Raw genomic sequence first — 26,313 nt, 5'->3', positions numbered from 1 at the left:
TAAAATTAATGTGCCAGACTTTGCAGAAAACAATGACCTCTAAAAAATCCATTGGCTGCTATAAATCATAGATTGTTGCACTTCTATAATAAAGCATGTACATATATTCCTTACAGCACGCTGCACAGTTGAACATATGAGATTTTTATTCCATTAAAGTAACATGAATGAAACAACATTCGAACAACGTTCTCATTAATCTCCACATTGAGTTTGCTCTTTCGCTGCCTTTTCTACGTCTGTGCCTTTGACTTATTCTGAGTTCATCGGAGGAATACATAACATTACTGGCAAGGCTGTGTGTATAAGTAGGCCAGTAGACTGACACAACTGAGAGACTGAGGGATGTTCCGCGAATGGGTGAAATAATTCAATGTGATATCAGAATCTGTTTTAGGGTCGACGAGTTGAGCGGAGGAGTGCATCTTGAGAGCCTTAATTTATGCATTAAGATGTCTCATTAAGCAAATAATAGCTTCAAATAAATCCATAAATCCTCATATTTGGCAGCAATGTCAAGGTAGAAAGTTTAATGTCCCCTTTCCTTTCAAAGTGAGAGCAATAAGCCATTCTTTCTGAATAGCATATAGCACTTTTGATTAGCATAAAGCTGCTGCTCTGGGTTAGCCCTGCTTCATCTTCAGGTGAATATATAGCGTTAATCTTTTATTGAAAGGATGAGCGTAACCTCAGCTAGGTTAGCACTGGGGTGTGAAGAAATATTAAACTCAAAACAATATCGAAGATGGCTATTTTAATGCAAATACCGTTTATAGAAACAATTGACTCATATCATAGTGATGATTTTTTTTTTACATACACATTTTTTGTCAACAGTTGCAGACTTGAGCTTCTGTTCTGCTAATGAAACACAACGCTGTTCTATATAACTTAGCCAGGGTACACAAGGTTTAAAAACATTTGTTTTAAAACCTTTTTTCCCCACTTAAACCATATTATGTGTCATGACCAACTCTTATTGTTGCACTGAACAGCCATTCAGCACCCCGTTTACAAATTTTGATTAGCTGGTTTGGAATCTGTTGCAGTCTTTTGCTTTCACATTCTCAGTAGACATGTATGTGATATTTGGGATGAACAGCAAATAGCTTTGTTTAAAGTCTTTATCTATTAGACTTGATAGATATTATATATTATGCATGATAGATAATATATGTTTTTTCTTTATTTCTGTATATTCATCCATCCATCCATTTTCTTCCACATTTATCTGGGGCCGGGTTACAGAGGCAGCAGTCTGAGCCGAGATTCTCAGACCTCCACACACACTTCCTCCAGCTCATCTGAGGGGGATCCCGAGGCGGCCCAAGGCCAGCTCAGGGACACAGTCCCTCCTGCGTTGCGTGTCCTAGGTTTTTCCCGGGAACTCCTCCCAGTGGGACGCGCCCGGAGGACTGAGCTCCTCACCCTTCTCTCCATTTTGACCCCATGTATCTGCAATTTTGTCCTTTCGGTAATGACCGGAAAAAGAACTCCCCCTCTCTACGCATTACACAAGAAAAAAACATAAAAATAACAAAAAGATCACTGCAAACAATAACAACTAAAAGAATACTTAAAGGGGGGGTATTATGCAAAATTGACTTTTTCAAGCTTTACATCATGTTATTATGTCATTCCCTCATTAAAAACATGCCTGAAGTGTTGCCTTGGCACATTCACGTATTTTTGAGTAATTTGTAAAAACTCTGATGGCAGCCATTTTAGGGATAGGTTTGCTCCTCCTCGGAACGCCTCCACCTCCCGGAGACGCCTCCGAGCTTTCGACACCAGCCGAGTAACCAACCACTGCTCCTCAGCAGAACCCCCTCCCCGCATGTCCAGCCCCAAGATCTAAACAGTCAGAGTCATCATGGAGGATTAGCTTCATGTGTTGTGAACCGGAGCTACAGCAGCTCTGAGACTTTTACAAAGACACACATCTGTGTTTCTGTTCCCTAAACACCCAGGATTAAAACCGGTGACAAGAACACTTATTTCAGTGTCTGGTTCTGCGCTGGAAATGTCTTAGGGCCTTAAGGACGCACAGAGCCTCCGGAGAAAGCTAGTGCTAAGCTAAACCTCGAGTCATAATGTGAAAACGAGAAATATGCACAAATAAAGTCAATAAAACCACCACACACATAAAGAACCGTTTAACAATGATCACACACGGAGCCTGTCTTGTTGATTTTGTAGTTTATTGCTCACATTTCATCTACAATGGGTCATAGCCGAGTGGCTTTCTCCCGGAGCTAACAAGCTAGCCGCGAGGTGCTAACGGCTAACGTGGAAAATTCACTGAATACAGGCAGCATATTATGCACTAATAACGTCAATAAAGCAGGGAACTACTTGAAGCAGCCTTTACGATGATCACACACTGAGCCTGGCTTTGCACATTTGGTTTGTTGCAGACTTTTCATCAACAATGAGCTGTAGTAACGGGGGTAACCTCGAATAGCCATTGTCCACCTGTGTGGCCATTGTTCAAATAGGGATAACGCGTAGCTCCTTTCCAACAATAAAAATTTAAATGCACCGAAAATCTATCGTAGTTTGGATACGTGTGGAGACAACGAGTGAGTGTTGTGATGATGCCACAGACAGCGTGTGGAGGGGGCGTGTCGGAAAGGGTCAGAGGTTCTTAAAGAGACAGAGGCCTATTTCAAGCCATTTGCTACAGCCATTTTGAGAGAGCAATTTTATACAAGGCAGTTATTTTAATTTATTGCATTTAAAGGCCAACAGAAGGTTTCGTCATCATTGTAGTGTGCTCTAGACTGGTGCTATGTGATTGAAAAAAAGCATAATACCCCCTCTTTAAAGAGACTATACGGAGTTTAAAAATGTCAAAATTATGTATTTTCCTCCCCCTGCATGTTCCAACAATGTCTTAAGGTGTAGAATGAGCCCAGACTTATTCACCACAACTGCCTCTAAAATCCTGCACTGTCACTCAAAATGGTGTTAATTTGGGTCCGAATTGCTGTCATGCACGAGCTTAATATAGAAGGTTCAGTTACACATGTGACCTGAGGTGGCAGTAGTGAGTATAAAATGGCGAACTTGCATCTAGCCCCTTTAAGCCAGTCATGAAAGTCCATTCATGTCAAAATGTCTTCCAGAGGTGTCCATGGCTGTTCAAAGCCACTTGATTTTCCTTTGAGAAGATGCAGAATTTCTCTTGTGTGCAGTAAGATAATAGTGTGTTCATCCATTGTTATACTTGAGTTTTATTTTCTCATTACTGGACTAAAATTAGTCCTGTCCTTGTTAAAGTCTTTTATCTTTTGGGAACTAGCATGCTGCTGGTCGTTGTTATTTACTTTACCGTGACAGTTTATAAAGTTGTGAAACATGCTAATAAACTCATCCTTGTGAATGAAGATTAGAAACACGTTAGGTACGTAAGTTAGGAATGAGGTTGCAACTATTTTAAATGTTCACTTGATTGTAAAACAAAAGATCAGGTAAACTCTCTGGTATTTATTTCCATGTCCCAACATGCTGCATTACTGGTCCCATGTTTTCCAGTATTGGTGGTCCTTGCCCTGAACGCAAACCCAGATTCTGGCCAGTGCCTGGCTCTTCTCAACACTGTCACACTCTGGTTTTATGATGCCGAGGCCCAGAGGTTAAGGGTGTTCACTCCAAAAACAATGAGACATCCATTTGATCAACAGATGCAACACATTCCAGCTTGATGGGGCATGCGCCGTTTGCCAGATGGCGCGGCTGATTAGACTATGTATCCTTACAATGACACATGATGATCCTTTTGGAAAATAATGTTCAGCAGGTGCCGCACCCTGAGCACTGGCTGAGAAATAAAAGTTAAACAAAGCGTAGGAAAACAGCTGAAGACACAGCGAGAGGGGGGAAAGAGCGAACATCGAAGCGTACATCCTGCCACACGGCGCGTCAAGGGTGCTTTGTTCCGAGTGCGCAATCAAAGCCGGAGCTGTACATGCACAAGTAGATATTAGAGGAATCTAGTGCAGATGCCTCTCGTGTCCCTGGACGCCTGCATGGTTACATCACCGGTGCAGAACACTTCCATGGAGACGAACAGCAGCGGGGTTTAATGAGCTGCGTGACACCCTGATCTCTCTGCGTGTTCGCACCTGTCCAAGTGTCACGACTTACACGGGAGACACGTGTTCTGGAGATAACGAACATTTCTTAATAAAAAACAAAGTAGTCTGTTCACGTAAAAGAACAAAGATGTCAATGATGGTAGTGAGTTTTGCCGTTTCTTTTATCTTTTTTTTCGGAATATATTATTAGGAACCATTATCATCTTAATTGCGTTAAGAGTTTAGTGCAAGTATTTGTCGTGCTAGAGAGGCAGGTGGAGAAATAGTTGTAATGTAAATTTAGAAGCAGTAATTGTTTATTTAGTAATTTAGTTTATTTACATTTTTTGTCTTTTATCCTTTACAGACATTCTACACCATTAGTGCTGTATACTGCATACAACTATGCAACAGATTGTTATTAACAGGTAATTAAATAAATATTGATTAGTTTTCTTTATAGCTTCTGGGTTGCAGTCTTCTTGGCAGTGTGCATAAAGGGCCTATCTCACCGGCCTGGAGACTAGTTGAAGACTAGTTGTAGACTTGAGTTGCTGCTGGTCACGGAAATGTCTCCAAGACGTCCCCTGCAGATAAGGCATGTCTCTAGGTGGTCCTGGTGAAAACAAACAGGTTCGATGGTCTCTTCATGGTCTCCAGGAGGTCTCCACATGGTCTCGGAGAGGTCTCCAAGAGATCTCAGAGAGGTCTACGTGGTCTCATGCAGTTGTCTCGCGATTGCTATTTGTTGTCCTCAACCTGTGAGACGTTTCGGTGAGACCCCGCAATGTCTCCGAGACCTGTCCGATTCCAAGGAGATCTCAAAGAGACTCCATGCGACTCTTTGAGATCTCCTTGGCATTGACGGGTCTCGGCAACATTGCCACAGCTGCTTGAGACCACTGAGACCTCTTGGAGACCATGCAGAGACTCCGCTGAAGTCGAACCTGTTTGTCATCATATACAACCTGGAGACTTGACTTCTTGCCAGGGGACGTATCAGAGACATCTTCGTGACCAGCAGCGCTAGTCTCCAGGAGGGTGAGATAGGCGCTTTGTGTGCGCGCAATCAGTCCGGAGACGTTGCGGAGACTGCCAGTCACGGCAGTCTCCGCAACGTCTCTACAACTCTCTCCAGTGAGATAGGCCCTTTAGGTGGCATTCATCTTGAACAGTATCCATATAAACATAAAAGCATTGATTCGGAGTAAATACAAACCTCCGATTTACCTATAAGTATGTTTGTCATATACTATTTCTTGCACAAAAGCCCCAAAATCTACAAAAAAAGGCCCAAAGATTTTCTCGAAGACTGAGTCAGACCCCTGCCTGATGGAACAAGATTGCTGCGTATTGAGCTGAACACCTGAAAGAGTCTTAAATGCATTGGTTGACCTTCACTTCTAAAAATACCTCTATTGTGAGTGTCAAGATAAGTTTTGGGCCCGTTGCCAGGCTGTGTGTGAGGTGAGTGGGCTGAGCACCTGCATGGTCTGCTGAGGGAGCGAGTCAGTGCCGTGGTCAGTGTATTGTATGTACATGAGCCTCCAGGGCCCCACTCTCTGCACTGTAAGGGCGCAGCAGACTGGAAAGTTTCTCCATTTAGCACTATAGGTCGGCACTTCACATTCACCCATGTGCCTTTAACTGTAATTAAAGACTATCACTGAAATGTCCTGTTTATTTTAAATAAATTGGGCCTAAGTTTTATTTTACTGTAGTATCTTTATGAAAGAAAGATGTAAAAACTAACTTGCAATGATAGGTTTGAGGATATGGGCAGGTAAAGCAGGACTAAATTTGTTTTGCAATTGGAAAGGTGAAAATTAATTGCATTCATGGATTCTGATTCCTTCTCACTTGAACTGTACTTAAACAGTGGACCTGCATATTTGGAAAGTGGAAAAATTATCTTTCTAATTTTCAGGGGCTAAATTTACTCAAAATATCTCAAATATGAGAAAATGGTCATAAGTGAAATTAAAATTGTATTTCTGAATGTATATCAAAGTGGTCAATTCTCAAATGAAATTTTGTTTAACGTGCATATGACAGGTTTTAATGCAAATGAAAATGTTACTTATTTAGAAGCATAACATCAGTTGCAAGTTCATCAGTTGCATAATTATCATTTTATTTCAGTGAAGCAGCAATTTTGATGAAGAAATGTTGGACAGAAAATTCTATTTACATTTTTAAGCTGCTGACAGGAAGCGCCATATATAAAGGTAGCATTCCATAGCAGTTTGACTCATTCATTTCTCATTGACTTAAAGGAACAGGCCACCGTTTTTCCATACTGAGATATGTTCTTACCTGAGCTTAGACGAGTTGATACGTACCTGTCTCTTTTCTGTGCGTGCCCGTGGAAGAGCGTGGTCGCTTCCAACTTCACCCCTGTTTGGAGCTACAGCAATATACTGGGAGAGGCTAAATGCTAACAACATCTTTGGTCGTTGTGCGTGACTGAGCGCACACACAAAGACAAGACAGGTACACATCAACTCGTCTAAGCTCAGGTAAGAGCATTTCTCAGTATGGAAAAACTGTGGCCTGTTCCTTTAACATGGTTGGCACGGCAACAGTTTAAAAATTGTTTGCCTTCATATATGTCACTTCCTGTTGGTGTCCAATAAGGAAGTGGAACTACAAACATCACAAAAATGGTCAAACTAAAGACAGCTGGGTACAATCTTCAGCAAAATCTTAAACGTAATTGTGTTAACTATGTTTTAGCAAATAATGTGTCTAATATGTCATATGCACTTTAAAGATTGGGGCAGGCCAGGGTGCTACCTTTGTAACATTTCATTTGGCCATGTATAAAACATTTAGCATCATGAAACCAGTGTTGAGGCGACACAGAGCTGTCCATCTCCCACATCTCCATTTACTATTCACTTTTAAGGCGCCGAGTGACATATCTTTGAGCTTAAACGCACCACATTTAAATCAGCGTGATGAAAGCATCTGTTTGGAGTGTTTTTTTCTCGCTGTAGTGGAAGACGGTCCTCGCGCCGGTAATGACTGCACTCCTTGCTATGGGCACAGCGTTTCTGCTTGATTTGAATGTATAATTAGCATAATAAATACTTGGAAAGACTTCTTACGCCAGGCAATCACGGCAGCGAGCAAATCAACAGTTTCCCTCTTAAAAAACAGCTGTGGGAGATAAAAATGTCTATAGCATAAAATACGTATTGCACATAAATATACATACACACTTGTTTAGAGGTAATTCTTGTTTATTATAGTAATAAGGATGCTGAAAGGATGGCTGAGAGCGTGCTAAAAGTGGATACGCAATTGTAGCCACGCATTCAGCCAAGCCACGCAGTCAACTACATGTTTTTATTGCCTTCCAACAGAAGCGAGTACGCTGGCCAAAAACTGTACCCAATTAAGTGTATTGTTACTTTTAAATATTGTATTAGAATGTGTGATAATGCTTCTGCTCAAACCAGAATTTCCTTTGGGGCCAATAAAGTTATCCTGGCTAGCTTGCTAGACTTTACTCCGTGTACATTTTTAAGTCAGTTTGGTCCTGGCCCATAGAGCTTTCGCTTCAAGGGCAGAGCTTACAGGTGCAGAGTAAACAATCACCGAATTGTGAGCGCGTACCTGTTCATTTTCTTCAGTACAAGTGCAGACAGCTGTAGATCCAAAATTCAGGAGCACGGTGAAAAATGTTGTTTTTGTAGAAGAGCTTTCGGAGCAGCCACTTTCTCTTGTCTCTCAATAACAGAAGCAAAGTAGGGGGGGGGGGGAAAAAAAACCTATGTGTTACAGTTGATATTTTTTATGTTTTGGTTTTAGCTGTGCTGTGATTGGTCCAGCCCGAATTGTCCCCGGGAAAATCTTGGTGAAAGTATCAGTTTGGATTATTATGAAATAAAAGGAGGAAAGTATTTAGTCTTAAGAAACAAAATACACTAAACATATTCATAGATTTGAGCTGATCAACCAAAAAAATAATAATAATAATCGCTAAACCTGTGTTTACACATTCAGCCAAGCCACTGTAAACAACATGACATTGTTCACTGTAGAAGTGGGTTGAGTGGTCAGAAATGGTACTCAGAGTCATTTTGATCAAGTAGTGGTTATATAAAACTGAGAGCGCACTTTTAGCTTCACATTCAGCCAAGCCAGTGTCGACATGTCATTATTATAATGCCATATACTCAACAATGACAGCCGTATGTATCCTGCCTCTCTCCTGCTTATACATGCGAACTGTAAACACACCATGAATACAATTTTGCACAATGCCTGGGCCGCATGTCCACTGCTAAGGTGCAAAATGAAATTGTCTTGTTATCTTGTCGTTGGGCAAAGCAGGAGTAGAAAGCGTTCCTCCAATTGCATGGTTCCGGTTGATACGGGGGGAACACAGCCGCTCCATTGTGACAGATGACGGTCAGTGAAATTGCCTGCTCATGTAATCACTGCTTTATTGAGCATAGTGGTACTTATTGTCTTTGCTTTATACAACACGATTCCCGGTGAAAATGTAGGACACCGCAATTGTGTTTTTTGTGTGTTTTGATACGATTCAGTGCTCCAAGTTACAGCGTATCCCATTTTTCTAGTGCGAGGGGGGAAATCTGAGGCCTGACACATGCGCGCCAATTTCCTCTGCTTTGTAATCTCGGTGTTGGCGCAGTACACTAGGTCAAAGTTTGTAAAGCAGTTTGTGGTCGACTTTAAGCTTCATCTTGATTGCAATTTTCTTTAATATTATTGTGTCTTTTGTTTGATAGAGGGGTTGATTGTCTGGAAACTGCACAGAGGCGGCGCTTTGCTGAACCACTGATGCGGCCCTGATTGCACAGTTTTTTCTATTATATTTTTCAGTAATAACAGCCATTGTGTTTGATAGCGCCTGGAGGTAGTGCTTTACCAATTGGCCTCCTTCTACTCAGCAGGATTTTCATTGTACCAAAACAAAATTGAAATATTGTAGTGTTTTGTTTTTCATATGGCCTTCAGCTAAAACATATTCCAGCAACTATGGACATGAGGCAGGTTAGAATGTAAAGACCAGATGGTGAATTGACATAATTAGGGATGCACCGATCTGATACTGGTATCGGATACCGGAGCCAGTACTGGAAAAAAAATACGATATCAGGTATCGGCTACAAATATCCAGTACTGAACCGATACCAGTTTTGTCTCTGAACGCCTTAAAAACAACTTTCACCATCTAAAACTAAGTGAATATGGGCATGCTGTACGTCATTGTAAAAACCTGGATAAAATCGTCTATTGCTGAAGCCAAGTGTTTGTATTTTAGTTTAAGAAATAACTGTATTATTTGTAATGATCAGATCACTTAATGTGAGTTGTTTATATTAATGCAACCATATACCCAAGAATAGTGGAAAAATCCAGTGATCTTTGTTAAATGTTCATCCAAGAGTTTGTCAATAGATATAATTGATAATTGATCTGTTCCATGACAACAAAATGACTTTATTGATCTTACAATGGAGCAGAGTCAATTAACTTTTTCACACGGAGAAAGACACTTCAGTCTCTTGGTATTGGTAAATATGGGATATTGGCAGATACTCAAACCCCAGTATCAGTAGCAAAAAAAAGCTTGATCGGTGCATCTCAAGAACATAATCACAATATCACTCATCCGCTATAAGCCCTCAGTAGCATCTTCCTAAATCTTTTATTGCTCCATAACTGTACATCTTGCTGGTTGGACTTGGTGGCCCCAATCTGTTCCCTTCTCCTGTTCCCCTCCCTGCTTTTACTGCAGATGTCATGTTCCAAGTGTTGACCCTGGACGTACGGGCTCCTCTTCTGCAGCACCTTCGTCCCACGCCGACTATCACTATCCCAACCTTATAGGCACACATATATAACCACGCTCCTCCCCGCTCTTGGAGTATACCGTAAAAACCTGGGAAATGAATTTGCTTGATGATGGAGAGGGTGCATTATCTGGCGGTACAGTGGAGTGCGTGTGGCCCGGCCCGACTGGCTGTCTCTGGCCCTCCAAATGGGAGCGGCAAGTCTCCAGGGTCCCGGTAGGAGAATGGGCTGGAGCTGCGCTCTAATTCATCACCGCTCCATAGGAAACAAGCAATCGTGGGGAGGCTCGGAGAGGAGAAGAAGAAGTGGGAAAAAAGGAAAAAGAAAATCAGTGCAAAAGACACAACAGCTCTCACCGGACCTGGCCAATTCCCCCGGTCGCCACACTTGACTGTCAGACTACTCATGACTTAAATACTGAGGCTGAGGAGGCTGTAGGAAGGAACTAGGAGACATGGATCAAAGGGAGCATTTCCATATGGATTAGTAGATGCTATTAGTTCATCCAGTTCACCCACACATGCCTTTGGATAGTGGGCGGCAGTCAAGGAATAATAGTCCACGATAAAGATTTATCTGTATTTGCTGATTTAGCATTATACTCAACACCCACTATTCTCAAACTGCGGTCTCGAGCCGTACGTAGGGGGTCCATGAGAATGTTTTGAAGTTCTTGATAATGAACTAACCTTAAACGTGCACAATTGTCCATGGAAACAATCACTGTGGGTTTACGCATTGACATAATGAATTTATTGTATAACGTCACACTGATGGAGAGTAAGTAATTAAGGTCCATTGTCCCAAGAAACATTTGAGATGCTGTTCCACACAATCTGAACTGTGGCATTCTTTGATTTTGGCATCTTTTTCCCCCCATTATTTTACCGTTTACCGTTATTTTTGTGTCTTGATATATTTGTGAGAGCTGCTTTTTCGGACGGGTCCTGATTCCAACAAGCACAATGGGGGGGGGGGGGGGGGGTCAAGGAAAAAAGGTCGGGAACAACTGACTCAACTCGCTGCGGGCGACATCCCAGTCTCCACTGCAACCTTAAAGCCAATATAGTTTAAGAAGGGGTTTGAGTTTGGCACACTTGATACGGTTTGTAAAATCAACAATCATAATTCACTATGATGTTCCTGTCATCATCTGAAAAAAAGCTGAAAACAGGTTAAACGATAGAGAGAATATAAGCAATCACGTCATACCGAGTAAACAGTTTGCATGATACAGACATTTGTGCTTCGAGATTGAAAACTACCGTAGTCTTTCAGTGAACATGTGACTTAAATATTGAAGCAGAGTCGGCAGGAGGAAGGAAAGAGATTAACACAAGCATTTACATATGTGTAGGTGGTATTGCATCCTTCGACACATGGGAACGTTTGGACAGTGAAAGGACTAAGTGGGAGTCATCAAGGATTTGTTTTTTCATTCATTTAATTACATTTCTGCCAATTATTTGTATTTAATATTATGGCCTTGGGGGCTTACTCAGCATCATGTGCCTGTTCACTATTCTTCATGTTAGTTGGAGGAGATTATAACTATCCAATCCAAAAAACAACAAAATCAATAGGGGGGAAAAAACAACAAAGAAAATTTGTTAAGTTCATATTGAAGAAATAACAATGGATTTACAGTTTTGGTGAAATGATGAAGATAGCCTATTGCACATGGGTTGCATTCTTGTAGTATGAAAAGGGCGTTATGGCGAATAAAGTTTGATTTGCTGAACAGGTTAAAGGTTGAATACACCTGAATGCTTTGTCACGCAAACTCTGCGGCTCTCATCGGCGACTGCAGTGACCTGTAAACTTTCAGTCTACACATGATTTAAACACTGAAGAAGAGGGAGCAGGAGCTAGGATGTAGGAAGGAGTAGACAGGGATGGAAAAGAGAGCCTTTCCATATGGATGTGTAGGTGTTTTCGCTCAGAGGTGGGCGTCTGCAGCGTGTGATGCATGTAGCATATTTACACAGGCATTAGCATAAGCCTAAGCGTTATGTATATGCTCTATGTGTGACTGTTTACCAATGTGGTTTGTCTCTCAGAAGGGGGGGGGGGGGGGTTCTTCGCTAAGACGCCAGATTGCAGAGATATGGCACGCCAGAGGGTTTCCGTGACAACCCGGGCTTTTTCCCGTCCAATCAGAGCGCAGGGTTTCTAGATTGAGAGGTGGTCCTCAGGGGAGCTGTACTTCAAGCGGCTCCGGATGCTTTGCCACGGAGCAGCCCCTTTTACAGAGACCATCACAAGGCGAGGACTGGGCCCAGAATGGGTACTTTGACGTCGCCTGGCATAATTGGAAACACTTTCTAAAAGAAGAGCCTTTTAAAATGCATTGAATGAGAGAGGACAGGGAGCGTCCAATTTCGATGCCACTCATGCAGCCTCCTCACAGCTGCCTTTCAAACGCACGCTATATATGTTATGACCCAGCCATTTGTCAAGCTGCCAGCGGTTATTTTGTCTTTTTAAATTATGTATAAAAGTAAGAGGCATCTTTGTGTTTTTGCCACCTGCTCATCCAAGCACATCTCCCTCTGTAATCTCCCTCTATCTACTCCACATATTTCTTTTTATTTTTTTTTCCCTTCCCTTTTTCTTGCCCTCAGAAGTTGCATAGCGGTTTCATCATCTTGAGCAGTTGGAGCCAGCAGGGTATCGCACAAACACTACAGACAGGCTCATTTTTCACACGTTGACTTCCCAGCTCTCCTGCAGGATGTGTCACGACAAACGGCGGATATGTGACAGACTGGCGTCGCAGCCGTGTCCTTGCATTAGAGAGGAGATGCAGTGTGGCTCGCGGTCACCGGCTCCTGCGTGCTCCTCCACTCCCAGTGTGTGCGTGTGTGTGTGTGTGTGTGTGTGTGTGTGTGTTTGGATCTGTTTATGCAGGCTGCTGTGCCACTATTTACTCTGTATACACAATAAGAAAGCCCGCCTGTCTTATAGGGAACGGTTACTTTATTCACACATCCAATCTTACCCAGCAAATGTCCCGCATCCAGAAGTGACCCTTGTTAAATTTCATGGATGTTTTATAGATACAAATTACAAATTAAATCAGCGGCATTATTGGGTAAACGGACACTGACAAGATTAAACATTATAGACACAATGAAGCGGATACAGTCTTTGTCTTATTAAGATGTAGGAGGCAGCAAACATTGACGTGAGACAAAAAAAAAATCTGAAAAGATGGACAAGTGTAAAGTTTTGAATGAGTTGGACAAGGGCTGGATTGTGACAGCTAGACAACTGTCAGCATTTCTTGAGCGTGTTCCTCCTGTCTCAATCGAAGGTGGTGCAAGAACAGAACAGGACAGTGTTAAATTGGCTATAGGCACGTGGGTGGCACTGGCTGGCTCAGGTGGTGCGAACCCAACAGGTGAACCACTGTACAGCCCACTGTACAGCTGCATTTGAGTGGTGTTTCTGTCTATGGCACTTTTGCAATACCACTTTTGATTTATTTTCTGCATGTGTGTAGTGTTGTTATGATTGTGTTCCTTGTAATTTAAAGCCACACTGTGTAACATTTGACCCAGTAAATAGAATAGAATGCAAGCATTGATTTTATTTGCGATAAATGCCTTAACCTCTTCCCCTCGCATTAACCGAGCGCATTGTCTCCAGTTTTACCCAAATCTAAAAGCTTCTCGACTGGAGTTTATAGCCTGTAGGCCGGGTGAAGTGCCTCATTTGAAAGCTAAGACCGACAGAATTGATTGTGTCTTTTTTGTCACATTGTCGCTGCTTTTTTAAATCACATTTTGAAGAATTTTTGTTGCTTTTTCATCTTTTTTTTTTTTTTCGCGTCAACGTCAGTTATTTAGCGCATTTTTGTCCCGTTTTTTCTCTTTTCTCTTTGCTGCTTTTTCATCACTCTTTAGTCGTGTATATGTCGCTTTTTTGATTGTGTCACTGTTTTTCCGGCATGCTTTTCGTGCTCTTTTGCTCTTTTGTCAAACTTTTTGATTTGGGAGAAATTGGAGAAAATGTGCTCGGTTCAGATGGGGGTAAAAGGGATATTTCAGGATTTTTGACATAACCCATTTCCTAGTTATCCAGAGTGTTGTTGATTTCTGGAGGTACAGTATATATTTGTTTTAATTCATGCAGTCCTTATATTCGAAGAGTTAAGTGGTGCTAGGCTAGTGCTAGGCTAGCGCATGTCTATGGTAACTAGTAGCCTGCATTAAAAACCTCTTCAAAATCATGGGGTAGACCTCCAAACGTTACCATATCTGATTTGTAGAAAGCTCCTTTGTGAATTCCACGTGTAGTAATGCCGGCCGCAGGTAAATAAACTACTGTAGATCCGGTAACCTAGCAGATCACTCCGCCGCTGCGTAGCTTACAACCAGGAAGCTGATGCTGCTCAAATATAAGTTCTTTTAAATGCTAAATGGTTATATTTCAAAAATGATTCAATTCAGATGAGTCAACACAGACATTTATATCGGTAGTCTGGTGTTATTAGTGAGTTGCCTCAGGTGCACTGTGCTTGGATCAGATCTGTTTTAATGCAGGCTACTAGATACCAGAGACATGGACTAACCTAGCACTAGCCTAGCACCACTGAACTCTTCAAATATAAGGACTGCATGAATTAAAAAATAAATACAAATCTCCAGAAATCAACAACACTCTAGATAACTAAGAAATGAGGACCTATGTCAAAAATCCTGAAATATCCCTTTAAGAGGTTAAAAGAAACATTGCTTGGTTTAGTTTCTCTTTTAACATGGCGGCACATAACCTGCAATGGTCCGCAGTGTGTGGCTTTAAATTGCACTTTGACCTTATCAACAGTTGTGCCTTGATTGAGCTGTTTAATTGTTTCCCCCAGCAGGCCTCAGTTCTCCACCAGCCAACATCACCACCTCCGCTGTGCCCAGCATCGTCACGCCCATCGTCAACGGCTTCACAGGGATCCCCCACCAGCCCAACGGACACCCGGCTGTGGAGACCGTCTACACCAACGGGCTGTCCCCATACTCCACCCAGAGTCCCACAGCTGCTGACACCCTGCAGCAGGCCTTCACTGGGGTACAGCAATACACAGGTACATATGGTCCATTGTTTTTGGAATAGAAAAGTGGAGATTGTTTAGTTATTGAAATATATAGAAATCAGTGTATTATCAGTGAACTGTATCTATTATTGCTATATTTACTTTGTTACTGACCACATGTGCCCCGGAACAGGTTTGATCCTTTTGCACATTTGCTATGAAAGGACCCAAATGTCAGGCAATATGTAAAAATACAATGCTATTTTCCGGTGCAAAATGTAGTTACAAAAACCAATATGAAACCATTAAAAGTTCTTTCATATCAAAAAGATCACCAACTTTAGGTTTTGTTGTGCTTTCTCTGGTTGAGGCAAACTCAGTCTGTTGATTCGGAACGAGTGATTCCTCAGAAGGAAAAACTAAGGAGTGAAACAAACAGTATTTTCTCAGAGTGGGAAAATAAAACAAGCCTTATTTGGGGCGCCTCAAGCATAAACCAGAGAGAGCCCTGGGTCTGATTCCCAACATGGGCAAATGCTTACTCCACAGCCCTCCCCATGATTTCTACTGTTGTGTTGGAAATTTTCTGTAGCAGAAATATTCCAAACGTGTTGTAAATTGGTTAAATTCCTTGTACTGCGTGTACATAATATTTGTTTGAGACAAAATTCACAGATTGACTAAATACCTATCCTCTCAGAGGCAGCAGATGCTCACGCTCACTGTCATAAAAACATTGAAAAGCACTCTCCTGCCGTCCATGAAACACCGCTCCCATAGGAACTGTGCCATGGACAGTGGTAAACAACAAGTGCCACAGCGCTTTGAAAATTTGATAGCAGCTCATACACATCCGCTTACCTTTATTTGAACTCATTGTGATAAAATAAACATCAAATGATCAAAAGCGAAAGGTCTAAAATCATTGTAAAGAGCACGGTAGATTCCACAGCAGTGAGGAAAAATGAAAAACGCATTTTGACAAATTCAGGTGCATGTTACATACCACAACCTTTACCTCCTTCAGAGACTAAACCTGCTGGTAACAGGTGTAAAACTTAGAGGGTGAGTTCAGGTGAAGGGAAGGAAGTCGCAGCCTTTTAAATTGAAGAGCTGATTCTTCCCAAACATACAAACAATAAAATACATTTAAAAAGGCGCCAGCCAATACTAATTGATCTGTTTATTGTGAATTTATGGACTGAACCAAGGCCTAAACCAGGACTAAATGAGGATTGACTCTTAATTCGGAGCCAGGACCAGGTGTTACCAGATTGCAATTTTAAAATATTAAACCACAAAATCATTTATACGGTGAAAGTAATGAGTATCTACAGTATATTGTGATGCATTGTGATAAACACGGCATCGTAGCAGCTCTGATCACAGACTCATGCCATTGACCTTTTTTTTCCTCGCACCTCCCCTTTGCTTCTTTATGTGCAGCCATCTACCCGGCCACTACACTGACTCCCATTGGTCAAACGATGCCCCAGCCACCCCAGGTCATCCAGCAGCAGCAACAGAGAGAAGGTGAGGGTGAGAGAACCTTATTACTTCTACACTTCATGCTGTACATCTCATCGGACCATAATAGGTATATAAAGAAGATGAGCGCACCAGGCACATATTGCTCTGGCATCGTGCACATTTCATTCTGGGTAATGCACATATAAGAGAGAGAGAGAGAACAATATTTTTTTTCAATGAGCACATTATTAAGGATAATAGATCAATTAAATAGAATGGTGGGGGAAAACACAATATTGACCTACTCCAAGTCCCTCCCATATTGTCCTGCACAGAAAGTGGTTATGTTAGTCCATTTTCTTTTTATAACAAATGAAAAAGTACTATTTCTAACTTTGTTACAATGATGTTCTGCTTGTTGTAATAATGTGTTTTAACTCTTTATAGCCTTGAGCAGGCTAAAGAGTTATCCCATTATAGAGCACTCATTGAAATACTTTGAAATAAATCATTTCAGTTTAAGAGTGTTATTGGGGGACATAACACAAGTTCATTTCTGGTTTAACATTTTTCAAAATGTTTCATTATCATGCAGAAAATCAAGGTGAGCGAAGGTACCATATTTGGTTCCTTGCCCTTTAAATGTTTATATATAAAATATACAAAAAGTACTTTCAGGTCTGGGGGTGCTGGTATTCAGGAGACGTTGTGTTTTGTCATATTGATGTTTGAATGATCACACCTGTCATAGGCAAGAGTCATGTGATTGAGATTTACATGACGTGGGCGGGGCCAATCACCTCCAATATTTTGTTTTTAAAAATGTTGCTGCAAATAACCATGAGCAACATAAAAATAATAGCCGTAGGGTTTATTGGTTCTTCTGTCAAGAAAACTGTAAGTATGAATAATAGGTGCAACGGGCATGTCCAAATATGGACAAACCTGTTTAACTTAAGGTTTAAGTGATCAAATATGGTGCCTGCATATTTCATGCTGTAGTTTCATTTATTTCACTGTGTCCTCCAAAACCAGCACATATATCATCACTTAGCACAATTATTCACCAATAAAATATGTGAGTTTCATCAACTTACCAGGGTTAGTTTTCAAGTTATGTAAAGAAATGTACCATGAATTTAGCCAGACTTGGGTCTTTTTCAGACTTCAGAGAAAACAGGAAGTTGAGAGCGCGACCGGTCTTTGATTGGTCAAATGCCACAGTTGTGGGATCTGTGATGTGGGGTAATCTCTTCTGATTGGCTGAGTGAGGACTAGATGCTTCTTTACATTGCTGATGTGCAGCAGGGAGGCCATATGTAACGTGTGCGGAAATGACCAAAAATCGCCACTTGCCCCAAACCGTCTTGAATCTTGATCAAAATACAGTTACATGTGTATTTATCTGTAAATATTTGCATAATCCACATATGAAATAAAAAAGGCTCCGCTTATAGCGCCATTCATTCCGCTGGGACCGAGTTGTTTACAAACACTAAAAGGCTCTATAGAGTTGCATGTAGAAATATATAGCTTGATAAAAAGGCATAATAAAATCGCGTTAGTGGGAGTGCTCTGTTTTACAACTGTGGAGTGCACTAGTTCTAGCCCACTGCTGTTTTATATGTAAAGGTTAGTGCTTATATAATCAAATCCACGCTGTGACATCGCGGGCGGTGCGGCCCCGATAGAAAAAATAATGAAAACGTAGATGGGAGATTGGAGCAGCTTATTTGAAGATATCCAAAGTGACTCAGGTATAGCATTGTAATAGATTGTGGCTCTCATCAGGCGCCATTTTAGATGTAGAAACAGTTTATGATAAAACAGTGTCTCGTTTGGCAAAATCTTTTCAATCTTTATCATGCTATGTAATGCTCGGTGAACTATTCACAACGATGCAGTGTCAGGAGCCAGTGTTTGGCTGTATAGGTGGTATGTATCTTTTCCAAGGGCACATATGAAGCTCTTACAATACTGCCTGTACTGTCTGCATTGGAGGAGATGAATAAGAAATGATTGCAGTGACCTCCTATACTTTCTGTACCATTTATATTGAGTCCGTGACATTTTCCATATTCACATTCAATCTCTCGCTCTGTGGATTTAAATAATAGTTTCCGACGCATTATCAGAGAGCAAAGAGAATTTACAAACCAAGGCAAAACTTTTTTATTTGATCTGTGTTTGTGGGCAGATGAAAGACACTGATAATGTCACAGACTTTGTGCAAATCTCCCTCCTCTTAATTAAGTCAACATGAAAAGAGTGAGTAGATAACATCATGACTCCAGCCTGCCTCCGCATACATTTGTAGAGCCCAGGAACCAGACCCAGAGTCCAGACCGGAGCCCGAACCAGCTCACATTTGTAATAACATTTTTCTGTGTGTCTCTGTGTGTGTGTGCTGGTGCGGCTGCAGGTCCCGAGGGCTGTAACCTCTTCATCTACCACCTGCCGCAGGAGTTTGGAGACAACGAGCTCATGCAAATGTTCCTGCCCTTTGGCACCGTCATCTCCTCCAAGGTGTTCATGGACCGTGCCACCAACCAGAGCAAGTGCTTTGGTGAGTCACACACAATACATTCAATATATATATATATAATAGTATAATATCAATATATATAACAGTCAACCGAATGCAAAAAATCTGTTGAAAGGATGCATCTAATAAAGCGATTTCTGCAACTTACATAAAGTGTCTTTAAGTGCAAGGGGATTAGCCTAATACTAAGTGATGAAGCTGTGATCATAGCCTATTTAAATGAGGAAAAGTTCTGGAAGTGTTACTTTGAAAGATTATTATGTTTTCCCTCCACACTCTTTGTAAACTTTCCCAAAATACTCCGAGAGTTGTGGGTGTTGCGGAAAAACTCACAGCCAAGGTGTGAAGCCTCACGGCAAAGTTTCAGCATCACAATAATAGAAGTGATTTTTTTTTATTTTTACACATCTCTTGAAACAAGGGGCCTTTGTCTGAAAGAGAGAACTACACAAGAGGCAGCGATGACGTTTGACAGAACGCAGACACACATTGTGTCGAATGATCTTACCCTGACTGACTGACCTGAATTTGCATCTTGATGACTGTTGTGTTTTGGTATGAGCGCGGAGGGAAAAATGCTATGAATACATTGTAGCCAATGGAGCCATGATGCATTGGATGAGAGTCCATGTCCTTGTTTGTGTTTGGCAGCCGTGTGACCTGGAAACCTGGAGGTGCTGTCTCAGCAGCAGCATCACCGCTCTGTAACCCCAATATCTGTCAATAGGCTGGCTGCCCCGGCTGATTCACACAGCCCTATCCTGCTGTCCCATTTAGCTCTGTCAGCCCACGCACTGCAGCGCCCCGGGCCCTATACAAACTTTGAGGAGGCAGGCGCTGATGGGGCGGGGGGAGCCAAAGGCCAATTATGGATCAGCATTTGTTTTCACTTGAGGGAAACGGAGAACCCTGGGCAAAATTGATCACCAGTCGTGTCTCCCCGGGGGGACTTAATAACATATAAATTCATGAAAGAAGACCTATTTGCAGTATTGACTTATACACTATGCATTTACAACATAATGTTAGGCCTGGAAGGCAGCAGGCACTGGTGTAATTAATCTAGAGAGGAGAAAGAGGGGATAAAGCCAGATTGATGGTGTGCATAAGACAGGGAAACGGCCAAGATGAGACAAAGCACACTTGTAATGTGTGACAGGACTGAGAGAGGGGCTTAGAGGCCTAAGCCCACATCTCCGCTGTTTTATCTGTAGCAGTGCCGTGAGATGTGCCACTGGACTACTGAGTCACCCCCCAAACCAGAGCCAGACCACAGACCAGAGGCACATCGGCGCAACAGGCCAAAATGTTGACTAGAGTCCACACCAGTATCAGACCAGTCCTCAGACTAGACTTCAGACCAGATCGTAGTCGTGGACTTTGTGGTCCCAGGTGGCCGTGGACGCCTCCTGCTGCTGTTCATGGGTCATCGACTGCTCCTAATGACAGCACACACCGGGGAGTGCGGTCCACACACACTCCACTGCAGTTTCTGGTCACTGAGCCCAGCCCTTTATTTTTACACATGACAGAAGCAGGAGGTTTGAGTGCATATCTGAGCAGAGGAGCATCGTGGGAAATGTTCTGAGACGGTCTTGACACTTGGGTACTTGTACACGCTGTTGATGTATTTTTGAACCTTTGCATTTATGTTCCACACCAATAAATGCACTTTATACATAGTTCTGACTCCTCCTCTGTGTTTTTAAGTTTCTGATCCCATTTGTGGTCATATAATCTTCTTTGTGCAGATTAGCATGTTTTGCCGATAGCTAACCATTTCCGAAGTTACATTTTTGCTCTGTTGCTCTGATCAATGGTACAAAAGAGGAAGAGGTGTGCCCTCTGCTGGCAATTTGTATAACTACATATAACTACGCTTGTGTATAGGGTTATTTTGACACATACATTGTTTTGAATTATGACACAAAAATACCAAGGCTAAGTAGTTTTAAAATCTGAAATAATGGAAAATAAAGGATTTCTCTAAAGTTTTTCTACTTTAGCGAATTAAATGGTTATTTTTTTAATGAATAGAAAATATTCCTCTGTTCATCTTGCTGCTGTTGACAGGTCTTTTGCTAAACCATCTGGAAACATTCATTCATTCATTCACGAATTCATAGGAAATATTAATACATTTAATATCTCAAAGTATAACAACTTGAACTTCTTTCAATGCAGGTTTTGTGAGCTTTGACAACCCTGCTAGTGCCCAGGCAGCTATTCAAGCCATGAACGGCTTTCAGATCGGGATGAAGCGATTGAAAGTCCAGCTAAAGAGACCGAAGGATGCCAGCCGCCCTTACTGACACAGCCTACCTTCAGTATTCACCGCAGCAGCACAGGTGAGCCCCCCTGTCAAGGTTTACAACATGCTTTCTTCTTAGCAGACAGTTTCGTGTTGTATGGTAAATAAATAATGTACTGTGAGAGCAGAAATCCTTAAAGGCACTCTATAGCGCCGGTCTCTGTACAAACTATAAGGGCTGGCTTTATGTGGCACACAGCAGGAGTTTTAATTACTGGACGATGTGTCACTGCAGTGATTGACAAAGATTGATTGTAGTAGCAGTGCAGGTTCGCTCTATCCAGACCATTAGAGGGATATAATAGAGCCATACTGAACTATAACAGTTAAAGAAATGGAGCTTTTGAAATACACCCAATGAATACTGACATCAATAATGGCTGCTATTTCATCTTGTCTCTTTCAGGTTTTAGAGGACACGTGAAGATACGACGAAGAGGAGTTCGACTTTTTTTCTTTGGAAGCAAAATACATTATAAAAAAAATCAACACATAAGGATTTTTGAAGACATATCAGCATTTACATACTATGAAGCTATAGGTTATGGCAACGGAAAGAAGATGTGAACAGGAAGACACGCACTTCACGCAGCAGTGACAGATGGCACAGTGCAAGAAAGACAAAGAGAAAGTAAAAAAAAGACCTATGGGACTGATCAACAGAACTTTTCTTGTTGAGACTTGAATTGTTACATAAGCAACAAACTAACAAACAAAAAAGCAGCAACAACAAATAGATTTCTATATACATATTATATACACATATATTATTGGAAAGAGACGCTTGTGGCTTTTTCTGAACTGGACAAATGAGGGTTCAAACTTGAAGATCAAGACAAACAGTGGAAGTGGTTGACTTCGTCCACTGACAGACTTTCTCTCCCTCTCTCTTCCTCTCACCGTCTCAGCAAGGACTACGGACTCGCCCAGGTCACCACGATCACCGAGGTTTCCGACAGCAACCGTAGAACTGCAAATTTCGCACCCCTAAGGGACCAAAGGACCAAACATTTTTATTGTTCTTGACAGTAACATATAGTATTAATGCTACTAATACTACAACTACTACTAATAATATTACACGTTAAACTTAAGAAAATACTAGCTTCAGGTTGAATAAAAGAGGAAAGGGATTTTCTTTGACATTTATAGCTACTGGGTTTGAGGATATTAAAACATACAGAAAATGTATAAAAAAAAAATAAAGTTATACTATTTTAGTGGCGTAGAATATGTGGGTTAGACATTGTATGGGGCATGTTCAGATATGTTCTCTCAGCTCACCTCCATCACATGTTCCTGTGTCCGCAGAATCGCCGTGCCAAATGAGACACAGAAACAGCCGCTGTCGTGACCACACTGTGTGCAGCTTTGTGCAGATCAACATAATAGATTTAGAGCAGCAGGGTCATCACATGTTGTCATTAACTATTCACTCTTTCACATAATCGGACCATAAAGCACTGTGCTAAAAGTGCCAAGCGGCCGAGCTGGATGCAGTGCAGTAAAACACAGCAGCAGCATGTGTAATGAGGGACACATGAGAGCTGGAGCGCAGTACTCGTGTCCTGGCTGTGGCAGTAGTGTCCAGCAGGTCGTCCCCTCCGCTGCTCCCCCTCTCCATCCTCTCCCCAGTGCCAGCATTTCCTCTTCGGAACAGGGACCATCTACAGGGGACTGAGGAGTAACTCGCTGCATAATTAGGATAATGATGATATTGATCAGATGGGGAGCAGCACCGTGGGGCAAGAGATGCACAATCAATTACACATTGGCATTTTGAATGAATTGACTGAGTGACAGAGTTCATCTTTCCCTCTGTGGAGAAAAAAGTCTTTTCCCTCCCCCATCTGCCTCTCTGGAGGCGGACATATCTGACCACCCCAAGGCACCACTGTACTTCATTAACACAAAACCTATGAGTGTAAACGGCTGTGACAGAACGTGTATATAGTTTAGATTATGAGTTCTTCAGTGAAGAGCAGCTGTATTTTTTTCCAAAGGGTATAATAGCACAGTAAGAGCTTGTACAGCGTAAGGAACAGCCTTAGGAGGTCAAATTAAGAGCAAAATGATCCATCAATTAGACAGCAGCAGGCCTAAAGTAGAGCTGCTACAGCTGCTGCCTTACCATTAGCACGTCGCACACAGCTCTATACCGTGTGGTCACCACACATGGCCCTATCAGGTGGGATTCATTAACTTACACATACACACCTCTCTCTCTCATCATTCCATATCTATAGAGCTATATACAAGCTTTCCTCCTTACATTTAATACCTCTGTTAGCTGCGTGAAGCCGCTCCCCTCAGGACTGTGCCCCAACCTCCAACACATCAGCGCTTCACTCAGCGTCGCACGGCTGTCTCCCTGAGTGTGATTCAGTCCACTGCTCTGATCTGTCTGATCTGTCCACTGGATCCACTTGGGGCAGTGCCTGAGCTGAGTTATTGCCTTTAGATTTGATTATGAATTGCCAAATTATTTGCATGTTCACACTGAGAATACGTGCCACATTCTTCGAGCTCCAGAGAATTACACATTCCTGATTGGGACATATTTCTGCTCTAGTCTCATAGTAAAATATTTGGAGATCTAAGATGTACAATGGGCCGGTTCTGTGCCAGCAGACAGGCTGTTCCCCTCAGTTTCCTGATATACAGCCTCTTTTCCTCGGGCCATACGGGCCTTCAAACCCACTCACTACCTGCCGCACGGGACGCCTACTGGAGACTCCACTAAATTATTCAGCTCAAATGAAATGTGGCCTTCACAAACAGTTCGGGTAATGCAAATTAAAGACGCCAGCTGTGGCTAGAATTTAATGAGTTTGTGGAACTCGGCACAAAAAGAACTTTGATTGAATACAATAGTGAATAGTGGAGAAAGTTGTGAGGTGTGGTGGTACACTGGCCTTTCGTAAACTGTACATACTCACTGCCCAAATCTAATACTGGACAAATATGACAAGAATGAAGTTTAAAAAAGGAAAAGGCAGTAAATACTAGTCATTAGCTGCATGTTCTCAATCTAAAACTTTTGACATTTTATCCACTTCATCTTATTCTTTTGGACTAATGTCGACTTTTACCATGGTGCCCTTTTCAATCTCTGAGCATGCTCAATAGGGGCTGGGAGGGTTAAAGGTATTACTCTTATTAACGATGATTCTTTAACTATGGTTTGAATGCTAAGGATAGTAGCTTATTATAAATATGAAATCTGTATATTATGGAGAATCAGCACAGGAGCTTTGTTGGGGGACAGATAGGTTAGCGTTTGAATTGGGGGGGGGTGTGGGGTGGGGGGGTCTTTGCTTTATATGAGGATGTTAACTTTCTGGTTTCTCAGCACAAAGCAAACAAAACATATAAGCGTTGGGAGCGTTCCCAGCGTGCAGGGCGCAGAAGAGAAATCTCAGTACTTTTATCTTTTAACCCGAAGAGAAAATGCTGTTTACAAGTTGTTTTCCTTTCTTGGTTTATTACTTTTAAAAGAGAGCGCCGCCTACTTACGGGGCAGTGTCAGTACAGCATGGATTCACTGACAAGGGAAGCAGTATCTTTTTATAGAAAAGAAGTCTTTGAGAAACTCTCGTGTTCTGTTTTAACCTGAGAAACCAAACTTTATTTCTCCTATTCAAATGATGACTTAAAATCGCTGCTTAAAAAACTTTATTTCATGTTTCTATTGTTTACCAGATCAAGTCTTAACTTGATGTTTACTATTTATTTCATTATTTATTTGATATTTAAATTATTTATTTGTTATTTATTACTTGCTTCTGCATTCTTTTGGTTTCTCTAATGGTTATAGTAAGATAAAGATATGTATTGATAAGAAATGCTTATTGGGGCTTTTCTCTCTTTCTCTCCTTTTTTCCAATTTTACAATAAAAAAATTAAACAGTTTCTTGTGAAATTTGTACTTGTACAGTGAATATCACCTGTTTGTGTTGCTAACACTTTATGAGAAGGTATATAGTATTTACAAAAACAAGGTAATCATGAGTGAATACTGATTAATAATGAATGTTTGCTGATTATGAATATATACGTGCAGACTTATACTTAACATTGTATGTCACTTGAAAATCTTTAGCAAACAATAATATTTGTAAAGCTTTTTTTCAGATTTGTTAATGCTTAAAGTGCATATGACAGGTTTTAATGATTTTTAAAATATGACTTATTTAGAAGGATAACATCAGTTGCATAATTATCATTTTATTTCAGTGAAGCAGAAATTTTAATGAAGAAATCTTGGGCAGGAAAGTTTTTTTTATTTACATTTTTAATCTGCTGACAGGAAGTGAGATATGGTGCGTTCATGTGAACTGTGGAGCTCATTTTCTCGAGATGTGACGTCATTGTCCCCAGTTGGTTTGTGTTCATGTGCTTTTTATGTGGGAAAGTGGGGATTCTTCCTAGCATTGATGTCGGGCATTTCACTCGCAATACTACGAGGATGCCGACAGCTAACACTGAACTCAAAAAAGTAGCAGACATTTGCTTGTCTAACGTAGCTCACGCTAGACAAGCAAATCAGCTGATCAGGTGCGGAAGTCAGTAAGCTCGTTTTGACCCGAGCCCCCAGTCGTTTTCCCCAGCTGGGCCAGCATTCACGTGCATTCCCCAACTGGGAATGTCCTTCGCCCAAGTTTCCGAGGACCACATGAACACACCATTAGAAGAAGGTAACATACCATAGCAGTTTACCTTCTTCTATGTCACTTCCTGTCAGAGTCCAATAAGGAAGTGAAACTATAAACATCACAAAAATGGCCGAACTAAGGAAAGCTGGGTAAAATCTTTAGCACAATCTTAAATATAATCGTGTCAACTATGTTTTTGCAAAAAAAATTATCTAATGTGTCATATGCACTTCAAAAACTAAAATATCACTCATAGAAAACCGTTACAAACACAAGTCAGTCATTAAGTAATAATTAAACAATAATGAACCAAATGATCATTAAGCCCTTGCATATAACCTTAACCTTTTTTTGATAATCCCTTCTCTGTTTAACTATCATTAGTTCAT

General features: G+C 41.4%; 2 protein-coding genes across 9 annotated transcripts in view; one reads left to right on the top strand and one right to left on the bottom strand.

Moving 5' to 3' along the window:
- The window catches only part of celf5a (cugbp, Elav-like family member 5a), a 225,780-nt gene extending 200,706 nt beyond the window's left edge, over positions 1 to 25,074 (top strand). For 3 of the 8 annotated variants that reach the window (XM_079574687.1, XM_079574688.1, XM_079574683.1), the window contains exons 8-12: positions 14,779 to 14,994; positions 16,390 to 16,482; positions 18,836 to 18,979; positions 21,143 to 21,306; positions 21,676 to 25,074. In XM_079574687.1, coding sequence (XP_079430813.1) covers positions 14,779 to 14,994; positions 16,390 to 16,482; positions 18,836 to 18,979; positions 21,143 to 21,270 — 581 coding nt within the window. In that variant the 3' untranslated portion in view covers positions 21,271 to 21,306; positions 21,676 to 25,074. The remainder of the gene's footprint in view (positions 1 to 14,778; positions 14,995 to 16,389; positions 16,483 to 18,835; positions 18,980 to 21,142; positions 21,307 to 21,675) is intronic. The other 5 variants (XM_079574690.1, XM_079574689.1, XM_079574684.1 and 2 more) reach the window with 5 other exon arrangements.
- Positions 1 to 26,313, bottom strand: part of LOC306976677 (serine protease 57-like) — a 119,317-nt gene that overhangs the window by 21,667 nt on the left and 71,337 nt on the right. The gene's annotated exons all lie outside the window — the stretch shown is intronic.

Source organism: Gobius niger (assembly GCF_951799975.1).
Source record: "Gobius niger genome assembly, chromosome: 17".
Lineage (NCBI taxonomy): Eukaryota > Metazoa > Chordata > Actinopteri > Gobiiformes > Gobiidae > Gobius > Gobius niger.
The sequence above is the reverse complement of the archived record's forward strand: the minus strand, read 5'-3'. Positions and strand labels throughout refer to the sequence as shown.